Source organism: Pteropus medius, unplaced genomic scaffold, assembly GCF_902729225.1.
Source record: "Pteropus medius unplaced genomic scaffold, Ma_sr-lr_union100, whole genome shotgun sequence".
Classification (NCBI taxonomy): Eukaryota; Metazoa; Chordata; class Mammalia; order Chiroptera; family Pteropodidae; genus Pteropus; species Pteropus medius.
In genome coordinates this window covers 6,198,339-6,220,261 of record NW_024342474.1, presented here as the reverse complement: position 1 = coordinate 6,220,261, position 21,923 = coordinate 6,198,339, and the positions used below count along the sequence as shown (strand labels likewise).

Here is a 21,923-nt window from a genome sequence, read left to right as displayed (position 1 = left end):
TCTGCCTTTCTCTCAAATTCCTTCAGCTTAAAATAGTCAGTATGTCAAGGTGCCATATTTTGGGGTAGCATGTGCTGAACCCTGTCACTATCTTCTAAAATATATACAGCTATAATCCTTTTTATGACTTTTTTTGATGCTACTTGTCCATTCCCTTATCTAGACTATTGAAAAAATTGACTCCAAACTGATTCCTCTTCACATAGCAGTTGGGATGACATTTTTTAAATATAAATTCTAAATTAAATTATGTCACTTTTCTGTTTCAAAGTCACCATAAGCTGGCAAACTCCTTATTGCCTACAAGAGCCTCCATGACTTGACCCCTCCATCTCTGACTGAGTTCCTACCACTCTTCTCTGAGCTCTTTATGCTCTTCAACTGTGTCTCAGTGCCTTTGCACTTGCCATCCTACCTGGAACTCTCTTCCTCCAGATTTTCAGAGACTTGATTACTTCTTGTCAGCTGTGTTTCCAAATTCAGCATCACCTGCACAGGGATGCCTTCTGTGACCACCCAATCTAAAGTACCTTTTGTCCTTCAAACTTAATGTTTGTTTCAAAACTCTTATCATTATCCGCATTATAAGATTAACCTTTTTAATGATTATATGTCTCTCATAGTAAATGTAGGCTTCATGAGAACACGACCTTGTCTGTCTTGTTTATCCCTGTGTCAATGTGCACTATATTTCCTGACACATAGTAGATAGTTAATAATTATTTATCAATTGGAAGAATTAATAAATGAATGAATGCTCATTCATTCAATAAATGAATGACTGTGCATCCAAGTGAATGGATGCTCAGGTCCATCATACAGTTTTACCTCTTAGAAAGGGAGATCATATTTCCTTATTTCCAAGTATTGAGGGACTCCAGAGACTAACAACTCATCACACTGGCCAGAGTTACATAACCACATAGTGGCAGAGCAAATTCTTACAGGTCTCCTGATGCTCAGGTATAGCTCTCTCCGCATTCATTTTGTGTTTGTATTATATGATCCCTGTGTTTATCTGTGTCATGCATTTTGAGAGGTGATAGGAGTTATGTAAGATGAGACTATATTATAGATACTTCTCTTCCTCTTTTGCTTTCTTTATCTATTTTGACTCATTTGTAATATTTCAAAACTCTCACCATAGGAGGCAGAAAGAGGTGATAAACTGTTAACAGTCATTCTGGCTTCTTCGTAATAGTTTGTTTGCATAGAATAGTTTGGATATTGCATTCAAATCTTGATAAACTTCATGAGGACAGGCATTTTATCAGTCTGACTCATTGCTATATCCCCTGTGGCTGGAATGATAGTGTATTGGTCAGGATAGCTTAGGTTAAGCTGCACTAACAAACAATCCCAAAGTCTCAGTGCTTTAATACAATACGGAGTATGTCTTATTCAAGCTGCTTATCTATTATTGATTAGTGAGGGGTTTTATTCATCTTAGTCACAAAATATGTGATACTTAGTCACACATCTTAGTATCAGAAGCCTCTCAACATATGCTTGCTTAATCACCATGGTGGAAGAAATTAAGTTGGCAAATTAGATACTGAGTCTTAAGCTTCAAACTAGAGGTAACACATGTCACTTCTCATATTTCATTAGCCAGAGTTAGGCACATGGCTACGCCTAACTTAAAAGGGGGTGGGAAAATGTGATCTTATCAAGTGTGCATTCCACATGTCTGGAAGAGAATGGGAATATTGTGAACAGTTCTAATGCCTACTTCAAATTGCTGACATTTTATTGAGTGCTTATTATATGCCACCCAGCTGCTATTCTAAGCTTAAATTAAGTTCTTTCTCCTTATAACAATCCCAGATAATAATGTTAACTGTTTTACAGATAAAGAACTTGAAATAAAGAGAATTTAAGCAATTTGCCCAAGGCCATCCATTAATGGCAGAAACAGAATTTGAACCCAAGTAGTCTGGCTTGACTGATTATCCAGAAGACTCTAAGTTCTTTGAAGACAAACTCCATCTAATATTTTGTATGTTTCAATTCTGTACTTTGCAGTAGGAACTCAAAAATATCTATGATGAATTGAACTGAGTAAAATTGAAACTAGAAAATTGAAACTAGATAATCAACTGCTGAAAGCTTAGGGCTCTATTATTCTCTGAAATTAAAGCTGATAGAAGAAAATCTGAATCAAAATTCTGAAACCAAGACTAACGGATAAGGCAAATATGGAATTGCTAACAAAATATTGGAAAACAAGAAACATCCCTTTGCATTCTGAAAGTAGTATTTTCATATAAGAGTAAATCAGTTCCAGTTGCAAATATAAATATGGATAAAATTGACAGATAAATTCATGATGACATCTTATTTTTAGAGATTTTGTTCAAGTAGTTAGGAATATTTTCAGATTAAGCCTTATTCATTTGAAATAATAACAAAGAAGAGCATTCTCTTCTCTCCCAAAATGCCCCTTGCTGCTACCACCACAGACAAATACTAGACTGAGTAGACTGTGAATCTAGCTCAGTATCGTATTACTGAGGTGCATTACTGAGGTTCCTATGAACAATCAAAGGTCATTAATTATAATAGATATCTATTAAGTGGCACTCTGTGCCACCCTGTGACAAACAATAAATGGATTACCTTATTTAATCTTATTCTATAAGAAAAGCGATCCCTTTTTTTTTTACAGATGGGAAAACTGTGGCAGAGAAAAGGTAAATACTTGAACAAGGTCATGTATTCAGAAAACAGCTGAGCTAGAATGTAAACTTAGGTCTTTTAACATCAGAGCCAACATTCTTTAACCACTATGCACATAGTAACACAGTTGTTCTGCAAATTTGTGGTATTTCTTTAAAAGTTTTTAGGTTCTGCAATGAGGACAACATAATTACCTCAGTATGCAGATTGCATGGTTCCTGAGCATTGGTTGGCAGGAGGAGGAGATGAAGTTATAAACACCTTTTCCATTCTCTAATACAGGGGTCCCCAACCCCTGGGCCACACAACAGAAGGTGAGCGGGTGCGGGTGGGCAAGCAAGCAGAGCTTCAGTTGTATTTGCAGCTGCTCCCCAGCACTAGCATCATCACCTCAGCTCCACCTCAGATCATCAGGCATTAGATTCTCGTGAGGAGCGTGCAACTTAGATCCCTCACATGCACAGTTCACAATGGGGTTCACGCTCCTATAAGAATCTAATGCCTGATGATCTGAGGTGGAGCTGAGGCGGTGATGCTAGTGCTGGGGAGCAGCTGCAAATACAGATTAACATTAGCAGAGAGGTTTAACTGCACGGAGACCATAATAAATCAATTGCTTGCAGACTCATATCAGAACCCTATCAGTGAATGGCAAAAGACAATTAAGTTGCATCTGGTGGCAGGTTTTATAGTGGCAAATAAGATGATGTACGTCAATTATACAGCTGCATCTGGTGGCATCTGATTTGTATAATTATTTCATTATACATTATGATGTAATAATGATAGAGATAAAGTGCACAATAAATGTAATGCGCTTGAATCATCCTGAACACCTCCCTCCCCCCACCAACAAGGTCTGTGGAAAAACTGTCTTCCATGAAACTGGTCCCTTGTGCCAAAAATGTTGGGGACCGCTGCTCTAATATCTCTCTGTATTCAAGGTTGTTGTCCTTCAAAGCTGAGACTGGTATCATTGCTTTTGCTGATGAGGTTCAAGGACAGGTTTGGCTGAAAAGATCCTGGTGGAATATAGAATCTTTTTCACAGGGCCAAGCCTTGAAAGCTTTTTTTCTTGTAGTCTTAGCTGTGGTTCTTGGCCCCGAGGCAATGATTTTTCAAGCCTAACATTGAAATAGCCTAGGGAGTCTCCAATATTATGATGAGGCAGTGCCCAATTCTCCAAACTGCTAATTCCTTTTGGAATATGTTAGTGGATCATTCATGCCAGCAATATTCATAGATTACAAAACAGCTCATCTACTCAGACTTCCCTAGGGATTGGCATGCCATAGCCCAGGTAGAGTATAATGAGGGGAAAAAAAAATGACCTGGTGGAGATGGCGATGAGTTTTTTAATTATGACAGTGGAAGGATTTGCTAAATGCTAAATGTAAAAATAACTTCTATTTAGGAGTAAGCTTATATACAGTGTGATACAGGTAATTGCTAATGTGGTTTAATTTGAGGAAAATCCATTCAAGATATCTCCATATAATCATTAGCCACTTCATCAGTAGATTGAATCCTTTGGGTTTACCATTGGTCCTCCTCTGGATCCTCTCTGAAATGTACTTAGAACAGGTAATTTATTAAATTGCAATTTGACTGAATTAATTTATTACTTTCTCTCCTTTTTTTGAAGACTGTAGAGTTAGAGCTAGCAATACAAACAGAAAGTTAGGTCTTGAAAGCACCACGGAAGTTGAAAGATATCTCAATATTCAGCTCTTTTTGGACCTTACTTCCACTATCTGATGTTCCATTAAGTAAAATGATCTCGACTGTAGCTCAGTACATGATGTCTGCCTTCAATTTTTCCCTTTTCCTCTGGTTTATGTTTTTCTTCTTTCTACAGAGTACAGTTCTATTAAACAGATGTTAGCTTCTATATGGAGCATTCTACCTATATTTTGAATTACCAGAGACTATAAATATATAAATGTATAAAAAATTGTACCGATTTTTGAGTATCTCATAATTTAGAGAGGAATGCAAGCAGATGGGAAAAAAGAAAAACAGTTATAGGCAAATAATTATAATGAAATATGAAAATAGATATAATAAAAAAATATGGTGAGAACCCAGAAGAAGAAGTAACATTTCGTTGGGGGAATGAACAGGTAGTTTCACTGAGGAAGTAACTTTTGAGATGAGTCTTGAAGGAAGAATAGTAGTTTTTAGACAGAAAAAAAGGGGTAAGTGTATTCCAAAGAAGGGAATAGCACATGCTTGATCACCTTTCCACAATATGTCTAAACCCAAATCAGTGAAACCAAGTAGAACCCTGTTTCGGTGAATGCTACATAGCTTTTCTGTTTTTAGCTATCGTCTACAGACAGTTTTTTAAAACTAGAATCCTATCTAGAATCACACATTGCATTTAGTTGTCATCGCTCTCTTGTGTTAACTTTTTCTCACTAAAATTTCAAGTATAAACAAACTAGAACAGCAAGTATAATGACTCACCAAATACTCATTGCCAGCTTCGGTAATTATCAACATTTTGCTGATCATGTTTTATCTATATATACTCCATTCAGGTTTCCCCCTGAAGGATTATTTTAAAGGAATTCTCAAGTATATTATTTCATCCATAGATATTTCAGTATCTATCTCTAAGAAATAAGGATAGTTTTTAAGTAGCCATAATACCATTATCGTACCTAAAAAATTATCAATAATTCCTTGGTAACTTTAAGTATGTTACCAAGGAATTATTCAAATTCCTGTCAATTTTCAAATTTTCCCACTTGCTCAAAAATGTCTTTTTACAGTAGATGTGTTTGGGTTAGGATCCAAATAAAGTCCACACATTGTGTTTATCTGTCTCTTAAATTCCTTTTTAATATATGACAATTCTTCCTTCCTCTTCATTTTTTCTGTCACTTATTTGCTGTAGAAATCACTTGTTCAGGAGAATCTCTCACATTCTTGATCTGCCTTACTGTGTCTCTGGAGTCCTTTAACACGTTAGTTACTGTATCCCCAATATTTCCTATAAACTGGGATGGTAGGATGCAGATTTAGTTTCTTGGCAAGACCACTCACAGTTGGTGCTGTGTACTTCCTATTACATTCCGCTAGTAGTCACATACTATCTTTTTGTCTCTCTTTCTGTGATAGTCAGATTTGTGAATTATTGTTTCTTAGCTCCCTCTTTTTTTTTTTTTAACAATTTATTTTTTTATTTTCCCCCTCCTTTCTGGTATCTATCTCTAAGAAATAAGGATAGTTTTTAAGTAGCCATAATACCATTATCGTACCTAAAAAATTATCAATAATTCCTTGGTAACTTTAAGTATGTTACCAAGGAATTATTCAAATTCCTGTCAATTTTCAAATTTTCCCACTCGCTCCATTGTTCATGCCCATGAGTCTCTGTTTGTTTGTCCTGTTCATTTGTTGCTGTTAGGTTTATATCCCACATATGTGATATCATGTGATTTTCAACCTTTTCTGTTTGGCTTATTTTGCTTAGTATGATTACTTTAAGGTCCTTCCATGTTGTTGCAAATGTCAATATTTCATCTCTTCTTATGGCTAAGTAACATTCCATTGTATATATGTACCACAGCTTCTTTAGCCAATCATCTATTTTAGGACACTTTGGTTACTTCCATGTCCTGGCCACTGTGAATAATGTTGCTATGAACATTGGTGTGCAAATATCTTTTCGAATATGAGTATTCAAGTCTTTGGGGTAAATACCCAGTAGAGGGATTGCTGGATCATATGGTAGGTCAATTCTTAGTTTTTTGAGGAACCTCCAAACTGCTTTCCATAGTGGCTGTACCAATTTGCAGTCCCATCAGCAGTGTATGAGGGTTCCTTTCTCTCCGCATCCTCTCCAACATTTGTTATTACTTGTTCTGTTGATTATAGCTACTCTAACAGGTGTGAGATGGTATCTCATTGTGGTTTTGATTTGCATTTCCCTAATAGCTAGTGATGTTGAGGATCTTTTCATATTTGTTGGCCATTTGTATGTCCTCTAGGGAGAAGTGTCTGTTCAGGTCCTCTGCCCATTTTTTGATTGGATCGTTTGTTTTTTTGTTTTTATTGAGTCGTATGAGTTCTTTGTATATTTTGAATATTAGGCCCTTATCGGAGGCATCGCTTGCAAATATATCTTCCCATTCAGATATTTGTCTCTTTGCCTTGTTGACGGTTTCTTTTGCTGAGCAGAAGCTTTTTAGTTTGATGTAGTCCCATTCATTTATCTTTGCTCTTACTTCCCTTGTTTTTGAGGTCAAATTCATAAAATCCTCTTTAAGCCCAAGGTCCTTGAGTTTAGTTCTTATGTTTTCTTCTATGCATTTTGTTTTTTCAGGTCTTACATTCAGGTCTTTAATCCATTTTGAGTTAATTTTGGTGTGTGGTGATAGACAACAATCTAGTTTCATTCTTTTGCAGGTGACCTTCCAATTTTCCCAGCACCATTTATTGAAGAGGCTTTCCTTTCTCCACTGTATGTTTTTGGTTAGCTCCCTTTTTAAATGAAAACTATCACCCCTCTTCCTCACCTTTTTTTTATATGATTTGTTAAAGAGATGGCCCACATGTTTTGTAATGTCTTTCCTTTGGATTTGTTGATTGTTTTTTCCTGGTGCCTTTTTACTTGAGAATACATTTTTTTAAAAAAGTGTAATTGACATACATTATATTAGTTTCAGGTATATAACATAAAGATTCAACATTTGTATACACTGCAAAATAATCACCACAATAAGTCTAGTTACCATCTGTCCCCATACAAAATTACAACTTTTTTTTTGTGTTGAGAACTTTTAAGATTTACTTTCTTAGCAACTTTCAAATATGCAATATCTTATTGTTGATTATAGTCACTATACTGTATACTATATCCCCATGACTTTATATCTGGAAGTTGAGAATACATATTTTAATGAGATTTTATCATAACCAAGTTCTCCCTTGTTGGCAATGCTTCTTAACAGAAAAACTGCTAACTTTGTAAATTAAAACAGACAAAAAAAAAATCCAACTTCCCTACTGAATATGGAATGGGCCAGGTGCTAAATGAAGGGATCAGAGCAATTCTAATAATAATCTCTCAAACTCATATTTCTTAAACAGGAAAAAACTGACAGCCTGAAAGTCAGGTTTTATCATGCCTTCATCAATACTTCATTTAGAGTTTTCTTAAACAAGGGAGGTAACTGAATGGGTAAATGCTTACTTATGCTGAGGTTGTTTGTTATAACTCTCAAACTCCAGTACATTTTAATCTTTTTTTATATGTTTCTGGACTTGGTTTGGAAGCATTTTTTTGAGGAATTTTCCTGTATATTCACAAGAAATATTGGTCTGTAGTTTTCTTATGATGTCTTTGTCTGGTTTTGGTATCAGGATAATAACTCTACATTCTGAAAGAGTTTTGAAGGATTGGTGTTAATTCTTTAAATATTTCATAGAATTCCCCAGTGAAACCATGTGATCCTGTACCTTTCTTTGTAGGAAGTTTGTTTTGGTTACTAATTCAATCGTTTATAACTCTTTTCATATTGCTGTTATAGATGTATTAATATTTTCTATTTCTTTTGAGTTAGTTTTGGTAGTTCATGTCTTAGGAATTTTTTCATTTTATCTAAGCAGTCTAATTTGTTGATAAGTAATTATTTTTAGCATTCCCTTATGCTCCTTTTTTTTCTGTTAAGGTTGGTAGTAATGTCCCCTCTTTCATTCCTGATTGTAGTAATTTGAGTTTTGTCACCTTTTTTCTTGGTCAGTCTTGTTAAAGGATTGTCAATTATGCTGATCTTTTCAAAGAACCAACTTTTAGTTTTGTAGGTTCTCTTTCTTTTCTTATCACTATTTCATTAGTTTCTGCTCTAACCTTTATTAGAATCTTTGCTCTAATCTTTATGTGGAGTAATGAAGCTCCAACTATTATCGTTGAGTTTATTTCTCCCTTCAGTTCTTTCAGTGTTTGCTTCATGATTTTTGGGTTTTGTTCTTAGGTACGTATATGTTTATAATTGTAACTCCTTGATGGATTGACCTCTTTTTATTATAAATTGTCCTTTTGTCTTTAGTAAGATATTTTGCATTAAAATCTTATTTTGTCTTATAGTATAGCCACTTTAGCTCTCATTTGGTTATTACTTGCATGGTATATCTTTTCCGCCCTTTTACTTCCAACCTATTTGTATCTTTGAATCTAAAGTGGGACTCTTGTAATAGTATATAGTTAAATTATTTTTAAAAATCTATTCTTACAATCCCTGACTTTAGTTGGAGTGTTTAACTTAGTTACAGTATTGTACTTACTGGTAAGATAGGGTTTACATCTATCGTTTTGCTATTTTCTATATTTCTTTTATCTTTTTTGTTTGTTTCTCTATTCCCCCATTACTGCCTTCCTTTGTATTAAATAGATATTTTTTAGTACACGATTTTAATTCTCTTGTGATTTAGTATATATTTTGGAGTTTTTAAATTAGTGTTTGTCCTGGGGATTACAATTAACATTCTAATTTATAACAATCAGTTCAGTTCAACTTAATTTCAATAGTATATATAAATTGTGTTTTGCTATAGCTCCATTCCTCCCTCCTTTGTGCTGTTATCATACAAATTACAATTTATATATTATGTGCCCATCAACATAGATTTATAATTATTGCTCTATGCAGTTGTCTTTTAAATTAGATTGGAGAAAAGAGTTACAAACAAAAAATACATTTAACCATCTTTTATTTTTACCTGTGTAGTTATCTTTATCAGTGTTCTTTGTTCATGTGGATGCAAGTTACTTTCCAGTGTCCTTTCATTTTGGCCTGAAGAACTCAATTTAGTGTTTCTTGTAGGTCTGCTAGTACCAGTACCTTTTAGAAAGTATAGATTCTTTGGGGTATATATATTGAATTCTTCATAAGGAATATTCTTAACAAAAAGTATAGGTAAATTATATATTTACTTAAATATATTGTCCTCCCTAAAAAACAGGACTCTGCAGATGTTCTTGGCCTGAATCTTTGCAGAAAAGCCCATCTTGTTTTTCCTGATCACATAAATACATTTTCTGAAGTACAGTCATTAGCAAAGTTAAGTTTTTATATTTTAGTTATAATATAGTTTTGTACTTAAAAATATATATATTGTTCAAGCTGAAAGAGACTATAACCAATTCATTTTACATGTAAGGAAACCAAAGTCAAAGAGACTAAGTAACTTGACCAATGTCACACTACTAGTTAATAGTGGAGGCCAGACTAAGCATCAGATTTTCTGATTGCTAATTCATAGTGTTTCCCAGCATTCCAAACTTCTGTCAGGATGTTGACTGTGATTACCTAGTTTGGTAATGATGTGCTTGATAATTAGGGCATAAAATAATTTGGTCTGCAATAATGTAATTAATTTATACTAGTTAATTAGATTGCTGTCTGCCTGATGGCTTTCCTTTAGGATACTCTAATACTTTTCAACTCAGAAATCTGATTTCCAAGTGATTTTAATCCTGACCTTTGTACATCAATTTATATTAACTTCATTTTTTAGGCTTTCTTAGTCTGAGTTTCTCTTTCATGTTCCAATCCCTCTTTGATGTCAAGCCTTTGATAGGAACTCTATAGGCAGACAGTTCATGAGAATGCATAAGAAATGAAAGCTACCTGAGGAAAGTGAGTCAATTTAGTAATTAGAAAATTTGGAATTTTTGAGGGTTGTGTAATATTTACTATCATGTTTATATAGTAGAGTCTCCTTAAAATTGTCTCACAGCGAAGATACAAAAGTCCACCTCATCATAACATTGTCTTGTCTCATAATGGAAGCAATTTTATTTTTAAACCCACAGTATGTTAGTTTCTTGGTATATGTATGTTTTCTATTTTGTGTATCATTTTGTACGACATAAGTTAAGAGCACAGGCTTCATTTTGAATCTTTGGTTGGCTACTTACTAGCAGTGGAACCTTGGTCAGGCCACTTAATTCTCTGAGCCTTAGGTTCCTCATATTCTCTTGTAAAATGGGAATAGTTCTACTGATATATGGGGTTGTTTGAGGATTCAGTGAGATAATAAATATAAAACACTTAAAAGAACGTGTAATAAGTGCTCGAGAAACATTAGCTTTTATTATATTTGTGTGATACTGTTTGAACATTTAATTTCTTCCGTTTCCCCATCTTCACGCTAGAGAGAATCCGACTGCAAGGATCAGAATCTTAACGAATCCCTTGAAAAGGAAGGATGGGAAGGTGGGCTGACCCCTTTCTGACTTATAGCCTGGGAAAGCACAAAATTGTGGTGTCCAAAGGAGGCAGAACAAATTGTCTAGGCAGCTGATGGCCTTATGCCTGGGTATAGTTCCTCCTGTGTAGGGAGACCCAAAGACTACCCTCTTGCTTGATGATTTACTAGAAAGACTCATAGGAGTCAGAAATGGTTTGTAACACTGAGAGGACACATATTAAATGCAGCGAAAGAAAAAGGTGCATGGGATGAAATCCAGGAGAAACCAAGTACAAGTTTCCAGGTGTCCTCTCTCAGTGGAATAGCATGGATGTGCTTAATTTTTCCAGCAATGTGTTACAACATGTGCAAAGTGTTACTAACCGGGGAAGTAAGTTCACCTGAGCCTTGGTGTTGAGTTTTTATTGGGGGTCAATCATGTAGGCATGCAGGCCCTGCAGGAGCGATCTATTACTCAGACTCTAGTCCCCCTTCCACCTCCTCACTCTCAACCTTTACAAAAACAGGTGTTTACCATAAATTACATTGTCAGAGTCAACCAGTATAGCATGGCCCAAGGTGTCAGGCATACAAAAACACTTTTATCAGGCAGAATAGCCCAAGGCTCAGAGGTTATCTCCCAAGATCAGGCCAAGGGCCAGTCCTGATTATAGGCCTTTCTTTGGAGTTCGAAGTATGAGAAGGCCTTGAACAGGTCTGTGGAGTTAACCCTTTCCTGCAGGTCAACCTAAACTTTTAACTTCACAGATTGAGAAAGGGTATACCTGGCTGATGGTTTCTTTTTTTCCCACTATACACAGGTAACTTGGTTAAGATTTTTCCCAATGCCCGAATTTTAATGAGAGAATAGCAACTGGTGTTGTTGTAGACACCAGCCCCCGAAAGACACACGGACTACCAGAAATCAGTGAGTTATAGGAAACACACTCTTTATTCAGCCAGCTGGGTCTGCCAGGGGTACGCACACCCCAAATTAAGCAGCCCCGAAATGTAGAGGTACAGGGTTTTTAAGCCCTAAATCCCATTCCTCATTCTGTCTTAACAGAAAAGTCTATTTTTCTTCTATTTATTAACTATCAACCCACAGGTAGGTTGTGCAAGTGGGGGTACAGAAGCAGAAAGCTTATTGTTAGAATGTTATGTTCCCATGGGCGATAGCCAAGCAGTAATTTTTCACCCAGCACAGTGTACCACTTGGCTCCCAACTACCAGCGATAGGGTTATATAGTACACACTTTTCTCAGAGGCAAAGGAAGTCAAGTAAAATATTAGAAAGTGTTATAACTTATGCATGGCCTTACAGGCTTTATAATATTGACTGGGAGGGAGAACTTAGGAGGCTATTTGCAAATAACTCCAACTTCCCCAACCTCAGTTTTTATTAAAAAAAGACAGCTAAGTTACCATTTATATTAATGGAGCAGTACCCAGACAGCACTGGGTCAATAATTTCATGAAATTACATTTAAAAGAGGTGATTTATCAGATACATACAAATAGTGTGATTTAATTGTAATATAAGAGTTTTTAATGTCAACAAGTCATAGAAAGAAATGTTATCATGTGTCCTGATTTGGCATTCTAAAATTATTTTCATGTAGATAGTCTTAGTTATTATTATCTATGCTAGAAAATGTCTGGGTAAAAGCAGTTCTTTCAACTTTAATAAATAATCCTAAAAACACAAAATCAGTGTTAGATGAAACAATGAATAATCTTAATTTATTTCCAACCTAAAAAACTAAGAATTCAGTTACAAAATAGAATTAAACTCACAATATTTAAGCTTATTTTAAGACATAAAGTTAAAAAATTTTAAACAAAGTAGTTCTATATGACCATTACAATATCCTCTATCTATCTATCTATCTATCTATCTATCTATCTATCTATCTATCTATCCATCTATCTTATCTACCTACCTACCTACCTACCTACCTACCTATTATATATGCTTTTGGCTGAAATATGGAAGATCTAGCTTTTGAATTTCCTAAAGATGTCTCTGATGTAAATGGAAAAAATTTCTTCCTGATAACACCATGTCTAAAATACATTGCTAGCAAGGGACTGAGTTCAGCTCTGTCCCTTTTAAGAGCTTTCTTTTCTTCCTTCAGGCACTGACAGCATATTCATTGGACTAAGTGTCCTTGCCCTTAGTACCCGTGCTGACAGTAGAGAAGCTTTCTAGTCAGAAAACTCTTTACTCCCCTTGGATGCATAAATTTAGCCCACCTTAGCTCCTGGGTGGTGCTGAAGGGTGGAGGGAGGTTGAGTTGAGAGAGGAAGTGAGAGAGAGAAATCACTTTCCTTATTTTAACACTTTGTCCTTGTAAGTCAAGTCCAAATTGAAAAAAAATGTGTTTGGTCTTGCTACTGAGGTTACGATTGTTAGATGAGCCAATAAGAGAGAACGGGGGAAGTAAAAGTGATTTGGGATTACTATCTTTCAGTTACTTTGTTTATCCATCATTATCCCTCCTTTTACAGACTCAGATGCATCCTCTTGGCTGTGTAACAGTCATCAGTGTAATCATCTACCACCTCCCTTACAGTGATGGAGGCCTTATAGTGTGCATAGAAATGCCTTTTAAAAAGTTAGGTTGCTGTAAGCAAACTGTCTTCATGAATCATATTGTCCTTAGTATCCCCCCTCTTCCCCATTTAGTTCTTTGGTGATAAATTTTCAGAAAAGAATGGACACATTTGTGTTTACGACTATGTGATGTCAGGACTACCAATCAAAATATTTTTTTAATAATAAAAATCAGCCAAACAGCTTTCTTTAACATAGTATGTAGATGATTCTTAGAATTAAAATAAATAAAAATTATATACTTATAATCTGTTAAAAACAAGACAATAGGCCCCAAATGAAGTCACTTATGCTAAGCTCTACACTGCCAAACTGTGACTTAATTACAGTTTCGGCTCGTCCAGAAATGGAATCTTAAACCAGTCATTCAGGAATCACCTTGTTACTAGTCCAAAGTCTGTATGCTTGATGCTTTGAAAGGCCAAACTCAAAACATTAGAGTTTAGAGTAAGGAAAGTTTTACTGATTGAGAAGGTGTCAACTAAGATGGGAGCCCTAGTGGTTCCTCAAATCCATTTTACAAAAGCACAGAGCTCAGGCTTCTTTTATGTCAAGAGAAAAGGAAATGGGAGGAGCTGTCTTTGTAAAGCTCAAGCTGCAAGCAGAATTCCTCTAATGATTAGAAGCTATTAGCCTGAGGCTTTGGGAACAAAGCAGGCTTGAAAAAGATGGAGCCAAAGAGAGACTAGCATTTCACTCAGTTACAACCGGATCAGCACTAGTTAGATACTATCTTCCTGAAAGACTCTGGTCATTCCCTGAAGGAAAGTAACCTTGCAATAACCAACCTACCTTTTTTTGCCTAGTATAACTTCCTTGTTCTCACTTCCACTGCCTATACAAGTCTTTCATTTTGTGCAGCTCCTCAGATCTCCTTTCTCTCTGCTAGATTGGATACTGTCCAATCTAAATCAATTTTTGCTCAAATAAACTCAAATTTTTACATATGCCTCAGTTTATCTTTTAACAAATTCCACCATCCAGAGGTAACAACAGTTAACCATACAAACAAGAAAATTTGTTGTACAATATTTCAAACTGTGTTCTATGCATTAACACGCATGGGGCCATGCTCCACATACTGTTTTGTAATCTCTTTTACTTTACAGCATAACATGGACATTTCCATGCCAATGAATACAGAAGAAGTTTACATAAAGATTTTATATGTATGTATAGCGTATTTAAGGAAGGGATTATGTCTTGAGTGACAAAGCTAACCAAATTTGATGATTACAGCAGCTAAAAAGAGATCTGCTTCTACTTTCTCCCACAAAAAGGAATTAGCATAATTTGACTGAAACTCTGATATAATGAATCCAGCTGTTTAATTACTATTTGGATTCCAGTCTTGTTTTCAGAAAAAATACATCTATCTCTCCCTGAAAAAAATCCCTATCACTGACCACTAGTAGGGCTGTGTTCTTAAACTTTAGTTGTTTTTGTAAAATTGGCTTTGGAAACAGATTGCTTTGTCTTGTAATTCTAGTTCTACCATTTACTAGTTTTGTGAAGTTAACTCTCTGAACCTGTTTCTTCATTGCAAAATGGAGTTAATAATAACTATTTCACAGATTTATTGTGAGTATTATCATATAAGATGGTATGTGCTGCATTCTATAAACTGTGATTATTATTCAAGTTATTAAAAATACTGTCTCCCTCTGAAACTGTTAATCAGCAACCTGACTCAGAAATATTTACATATTCATTTACATTCAGTCTCTACTTAAAGCATACTTTTTATCAAATCAATACTAAATAGTCTTGGAATCACAGCCAGTTAGACCAAAGTCTTAAGGAACACTCTCCCTATAGACTACAGAAGGATTAGAGAACTAATTGTAAAAGAGGAAACTGGAAAGGAAATGGAAAGCATAGGTGAATATTTATCTGATTTCAGGGTATAAAAGGCATTTCTAAGTATAAATCAAGGGAAGAAATGAAAAGGACAGAAGTTGATGGATTTACCACTTAGAAATTTTAAGTTTCTATATGTTTTTATTTAAAAAAAAACCACACACACATAAAAAAGTTTTCTACAAATCACAGCATTGTAAAATAACTCTGACAATGAAAGGCATAGAAAACCTGGATGGGTAAGCTAAACAGAACATCTACTAATCTTTTATTTCCCCATATCAAAGTCTTCCACAAATTTTCCTGACAGTCTGTCCCACAACCACCATCATAATAATCTCAAAAAAAAAGATTGTTCTTAAACACAAAATAAGGCTTTTAGATTATCCTGATTATTTACATAGGTGTGGCAAAAATGTTAATTTACCATATATTTGAAAATTTAGGGTATTGAACAACTATTGCAACCATAATTTAACTTCTGTCTGGATGTTTTCACAATATATGTAAGGTTAGACTTTCAAGAAACTTACTATTTGCTTTCCGAAGTTTGGGAAATCAAGCCCAAGAAACTCTCACTACCAGTTTATCCTGAGGTACCGATAAATTTGAGTGAATTCTGAGGTCCTGAAATTTCTTCTGGAGTCCTGGAAATCCTGACTCAGTCTACTGGTGTAGTCTGAGAATCTGAGAGTTGTCTAAGTAATGTCAGCTCAGCCATGAAGTGTTAATAGTATGAAGAACCTAGCTCAATCCTTTTTCCAGGAGGCTCTGAGACTTCCCTTTGTTGAAAACACAAACGCTGACCTTTAGCATAGAGTAGAATCTTAAAGCAAGCATTACAATAAAAAACTATCTAGAGTAGATAGAGACTTCGAATGGCTGTGGTTAGTTTATTATTGAGAACTTTCAAATGTGAAAGGTCTGGTACGTCTTCATATTAAGAACAGGCAACTGACAAGATAATTTGGTTGTTCCTACGTCATGCAAAACAAAGATAATAAAGCCACTGCAAAAAAAAAAAAAAGTGATGAAGCCTGTTCTCAAAATCAGCAAAAGTTACTCTGATTCATAAAACTCAATGAATATAATTTATATAGAGTCTTGAATATAACAATACTGAGATATTGTGTGTATAAATATACATATATAAATAATATGCCAAGAATATACCAACTACAAACTAAGAATATCAAATAAAGAGATTCAGTAAGTCTGAAGTGGGCCTAGATAGCTGTAGTTTCTACAAACTGCATAGGTAAGACTGACATAATTCCCCATTAAAAATTTAGTAGTCTAGAAGGTAGTAAATTCAAATTAAAAACAAGGCTGTCACAAGTCAACATTTTATATAATGGCTGAAATTATGACTGATAACATTATACTGCTATTGCCTACTATGATAAGGTCAAGCACCACCAAGACTCTGATAATAAATGCATAGCATGGATAGGAAGGGCACTGGTAAATCTCCAGAGACTTCCCATAAACCGTACAATTTCTGAAATATTTATACTCTTTTACCTATGCAAATTTAACCGAATGAAGGCCAAGCATCATTTTTGATTAGACAACTCTTCCTATGAAATTCACAGTAATAAATAGACCAAATAAACCTACTTATTCAAGCGTTTCTCTTTTTATAAGGTAAAAAGAACAAATCTTTGTGATTTTTTTTAGGGACCCCCTGGGAAAAGTATTTATTGAGACCTTTTCCCTTTTTAATCAAGAATAGAAAATGGAGCACTTTGGAGAGAAGAGGAAGCTATTTAGGAGCAGAAAATTTCCAATAATTCAACTTAGACGTCTGTATTCATGGAATCTTTGTAGGCTGTTCCTACGAATGAACACTGTCTCCAGCATAGAAAAATCCCAGTTTAAACCCAATTAATTTTACATTTTTGAGACCTTTTAAATAATCTTTTTTTCAAAATGGAAGTGAGGAGGGATATATTTTAACAAAAACACTATTACTATTTATTTAGCAATCCTATAGTGTAAATAGTTTCTTGTGTTCTGTTGCTGAGCACATTTTTAGTCAAGACTAAAACAAATAGAGGAGGAATTGGGAAACCTAACAACAAGAAGAGGAATGATTTCCCAGGGGAAAAAATAGAAAGAATGCAGTTTAAACTTACCCTAAGCTTTGGGGGATTTCTTATACTAGAATACATACGCAATTGTATTTGTCTTCAGTCAGCTCAATTTTTTTTCAGATTGATGATTACCCAGAATTTTTGAGTCCACAAGATAGAGAAACCAACCAACACATTCGTATCATCTATTCAACTGTTTTGAAAAAAGAGTATGAAAGATCAAAAGGTGTCAGGAAATTCTTATTTCCATTTCATCATGCCAATGCTAACAACAAAAAAGGTATGTAATATATTTCTTAAAGTGACACATGAAAAGATATGTTTCTTTATAAGACAAAGAAGATAATGTTCTTTTTTCCTCCCCAGCTTTACTGAAGTATGACTGACATAAAATTTGTATATATTTAAGGTATACAGTGTGATGTTTCGATATCTGTATATGTTGTAAAATGATCACCACAATCAGGCTAATTATATTATCCATCACCTCACATAGTTACCTTTGTGTGTGTGTGTGTGTGTGTTTTTGTGTGGTGAGAACATTTAAGATCTACTTTCTTTGCAGATTTCAAGTATTATTATTATTAACTATAGTCAACATGGTGTACATTTGGGTCTCTGGAACTTATTTATCTTATAACTGAAAGTTTGTTCCCTTTGACCAACATTTACCTCTTCCCCCAACCCCCAGCCTCTGATAACCACCATTCTACTCTCTGTTACTATAAATTCCCCTTTTTTAGATTCCATGTAAGTGAATTTATGCTGTATTTGTCTTTCTGTGCCTGGTTTAGTTCACTTACACAATGTCCTCCAAGTTCATCTATGTTGTTGCAAATGGCAGAATTTCCTTATTCTTCAAGGCTGAATAATATTGCAGCGTGTGTGTGCACGTGTGCGTGTGCGCACATGCACACATTTTCTTTATCCATTCATCTGTTGCCAGACACTAAGTTGTTTCCATGTCTTGGCTACTGTAAATAATGCTGCTATGAACATGGGAGTGTAGATATCTGAGATAATGGTTTTATTTCCTTTAGATATATACCCACAAGTTGGATTGCTGAATCACATGGTAGTTTAATTTTAATTTTTTTTTTAGTTTTTTAATTTTTGAGGAACCTCCATACTGGTTTCCAGAATGACTGTAACACTTTACATTCCCATCAACAGTGCACATCTTTGCCAACACTTGCTATCTTTTGACTTTTTATATAACACGCAGTTGTCCTATAAGTATAATGTTTTTACATTGTAGTTTTGATTTGTAAAATCCTGGTGATTACTGGGATACTGATAAGATAATGTTCTTTACATTGAGGATGAGCTGACCAGTCTGGTATCAGCAGCACAATGCCAAGGGATAGTTTGCCAGGAATAAGGAAGGATATACAGAAAAGAAGGAAAGAATAGAAAGAAATGAGGGAGGGAAGGAAAGAGGGAGCAAAAAGAAAAGAAGACAAAAAGAAAGAGGGTGCGCACTAAATATTGGTTTTAAAAAAAAGAATGGGTTAGAATCTGGATTCCATTTGGTTAGTTCTTGTTTGACTTTAATAATCTTGCTAACACCACATATTTTAATGAAAAACCTGGTGAAAAAGTGCAGCGTAACCAGAAAGACTGTGATCCTAGCTTAAGGAAAATTTCTGATAGTCATCTTTGTGAACCCTCTCACCAGCAAGGGAAGCTACAAGGTCCCGCCCTGATAATTACAGTTTACTGCAGTTATAATAACATTTATTCTTTATTCAAAAATATTTGTTGGGAATCTTTTCACCTAAGAATTGTGATACATACCTAGATAAAAAGATGAAAAATCACCTTTAGATTCTGTTTTCAGGGAGCTCAGTGATTGGTGCAGGGGATTTTTCTGCTGTGCCCAAGGAGATCTGGAAAATCCACAGTGAAGTGGGGAGAGAGGGGGAGGGTGAGAAGTCAGGGCGCCCAGCACTCACCTGTCTCGAGCAAAGCTTCCTTGCTTTTATGTTCCACATTTTGGGCTTTACCTAAATGTTTCTTGTGAATTAGTTTTAAAAATCAAAGGATGAATGGATAAAAATAAAATAGAACATATAGTTTAGCATTACACTGTTTACTTTCATGGTCTTATATATATATATATGTACATGTATATGACATGTACATGTATGTAAAGGAGCCCTTTAGGGTATTGATCCTATGATTGGGAGTTGGTGAAAAGCAGTGAAAAAGAACATGAACTTTGGACTTAGCTAAGCTCAGGTTTGAATCCTGGCTCTTAACTTTCCTGGCTGTGTGACCTCTGCAAGTCACTTAACCTTCGTGAGCATCGATTTCCTCATCTCTGTTATTAGCTTCACAGGGTCCTTTTATTAACATGAAATAATGTGAGCCGGGCTGGGCACACAGCAGGAAAGCAATTAGCTCTGAAGACTGCACCTGTAGCCTAGGAGAAGGGTAGAATGTGGTCCAAGGTGGCTCCTGGAGAGGACCTTCTACCTCTGTCATCTGTCCAGTGTAGCTAGACGGGGCTGTACCAGCCCATTCACTCGTCACTAGATTTCACTCCAAGTCATACTCAGTGTTTGTACACTCTCGTGGACGAGCACTTTTTCACACTAACACTCTATGGCATGACAACAGTTTGTAGAAGTTGTTGTAATTAGCAGACTTGTTAAATCCCTGGGTGCTCACCCAGTCTCTTGGCACACTAATTAGAAGATCTAACTGGTGCTGCTTGCCTTAAATACATATTTATCCTTGTCCACAGGCATAATTATTCTTGGCTTTTTTAATTCTCTCAAGAAGACAAAAACACATATTAAAGAGGCCAATTACAGGTAGAAATTTTATGACATTTAAATTCTTAGAAACTTTGCAAATGATGTTAAAAGCAGTGAAGAGTTTTTAAAAAACAACCTTGTGTCCATGTGCATGGCTACTCACAGAATTACACCTCTCCATACTTGTGTTTTACCTTCATCTCTGAAGGTATCATCTGGCACTTTTATGCAAGGACTTTTGAAAACAAAACTGCCGCTGTCACAGGGGTCATACATAGCACACAGAGGATAGAAAACAGTCCCCCTTTCCAGCATGCTGACAGTGATGCTTCCTGTTCTCCAAGCTGCTTGTTCCCTGGATTCAGACTCCCATAGTTCACCTCCTAGGCGTTCTGTAATATGTGGTCCTGAAGCAAGAGACAGGCTCAAAGCTGTCTGACCAGCTATCTGACAATAGTCATTACTAAACTCCTTAATCTTAATGATGATGTCATGCCTAGAGAAGTAGCACACGTTAACTACGGACCATTTAAATGAAGATAATTATTAGGGCCGATGCCGAACCTCTTGGGTGAAAGCCTAGGGAATATTTGTGTCATGTGGCAAAGGTGCTCACACTCCAATCAACTGAATCATCTTAACAAAGGAAGCTCAAAATTGCAAATAATTTATAATAAAAATTCTTAGTTTAATCATCACACTTTTAACAGGGCTCCTAATTAGGCCCAACTTTTCTGGAGATACAGAGGGAAAGAGGCTTTTCTCAATACTATACATGTGTGCTTATATGGGCCACAGTTAGCACTCTGAATTGTACTTTTTATATTTAGATGAAAGAGGAAGGTTATCAAACTCTAAATGAATAGTGCTAATGGGAGCAGAGTGACAGTGGTGAACTGTATTAGTAGCTAAAGCTCTAAAATGAATCGGGTTATTATTAGTTCCTTAGTTTCAGGTACATTCTAGAACAGCACTATCCAATAGAACTTTCTGCAGTGATGGCATTGTTCTATATCTAGTCTAATTATGTTTAACACAGTAGCAACCAGCTACCTGTGGCCACTGAACACTTGAGATGTGACTAGTGCTACAAGTGATTTTTAATTAATTAATTTTTTAAAATTTAAATTTAAATAGCCACAACTGGCTACACCAAATTAGTCACTGCAGCTCTAGAATCATAAAAAAGACCTTATGGACTTTAGTGTCATATTTTGAAAAACTAGTGTAAAGTGAAGACTAATCTCCAAACCGGAATGAAACATAATAATTTAATGAAACATAAATTGAACCAAAGTTTATATATACATATATACAATTTTTATTTTAAACCTAAAGTGTAGACATTTTCCAAAACCAATAATGTGAGATAAAACTAAATCAACAAGACACCAATACGTCTCTCAGGTTTTGTGGATAATTTTTACATAAGCTTAGCAGTCTTCCCCACTGAGATAGGATTTGACAAATATAACTGAATTTCTTGCAGTTAACAAAGCAGATGCATTCTTTTTGTAGTGTTGCTTTTAAAAGTGTCCCTCAACTGACAAGCACTGCTGATCATGCCATCAGATAGATAGATATACATTGTGCTAAATGGCTGAAGGACTTTATATACAAGCTACTGTGAAATGACTACTATTAGAAGTGTCTATGATGACTGGGGTTTTAAACATTTATGTATTAGTAAAGGTTCATAGCTTCCAA

General features: G+C 35.3%; 1 protein-coding gene and 1 long non-coding RNA gene across 6 annotated transcripts in view; one reads left to right on the top strand and one right to left on the bottom strand.

Annotated features, from left to right (window-relative positions):
* Window positions 1-21,923, bottom strand: part of LOC120605010 (uncharacterized) — a 91,812-nt gene that overhangs the window by 8,668 nt on the left and 61,221 nt on the right. Inside the window, exon 1 of one of the 2 annotated variants that reach the window (XR_005653485.1) lies at window positions 15,892-16,279. The exons of the other annotated variant lie outside the window; for it this stretch is intronic. This is a non-coding gene — a long non-coding RNA (uncharacterized LOC120605010). Of the gene's footprint in view, window positions 1-15,891; window positions 16,280-21,923 lie in introns of those variants that run through there. 2 annotated transcript variants of the gene reach the window in all.
* The window catches only part of CUNH12orf56 (chromosome unknown C12orf56 homolog), a 70,148-nt gene that overhangs the window by 6,691 nt on the left and 41,534 nt on the right, over window positions 1-21,923 (top strand). For all 4 annotated transcript variants that reach the window (XR_005653483.1, XM_039865898.1, XM_039865900.1 and 1 more), the window contains exon 2: window positions 17,575-17,734. Coding sequence is in view for 3 of the 4 variants with exons in the window: in XM_039865898.1 (XP_039721832.1) it covers window positions 17,575-17,734 (160 nt within the window). In the remaining variant the exon portion in view is untranslated. The remainder of the gene's footprint in view (window positions 1-17,574; window positions 17,735-21,923) is intronic.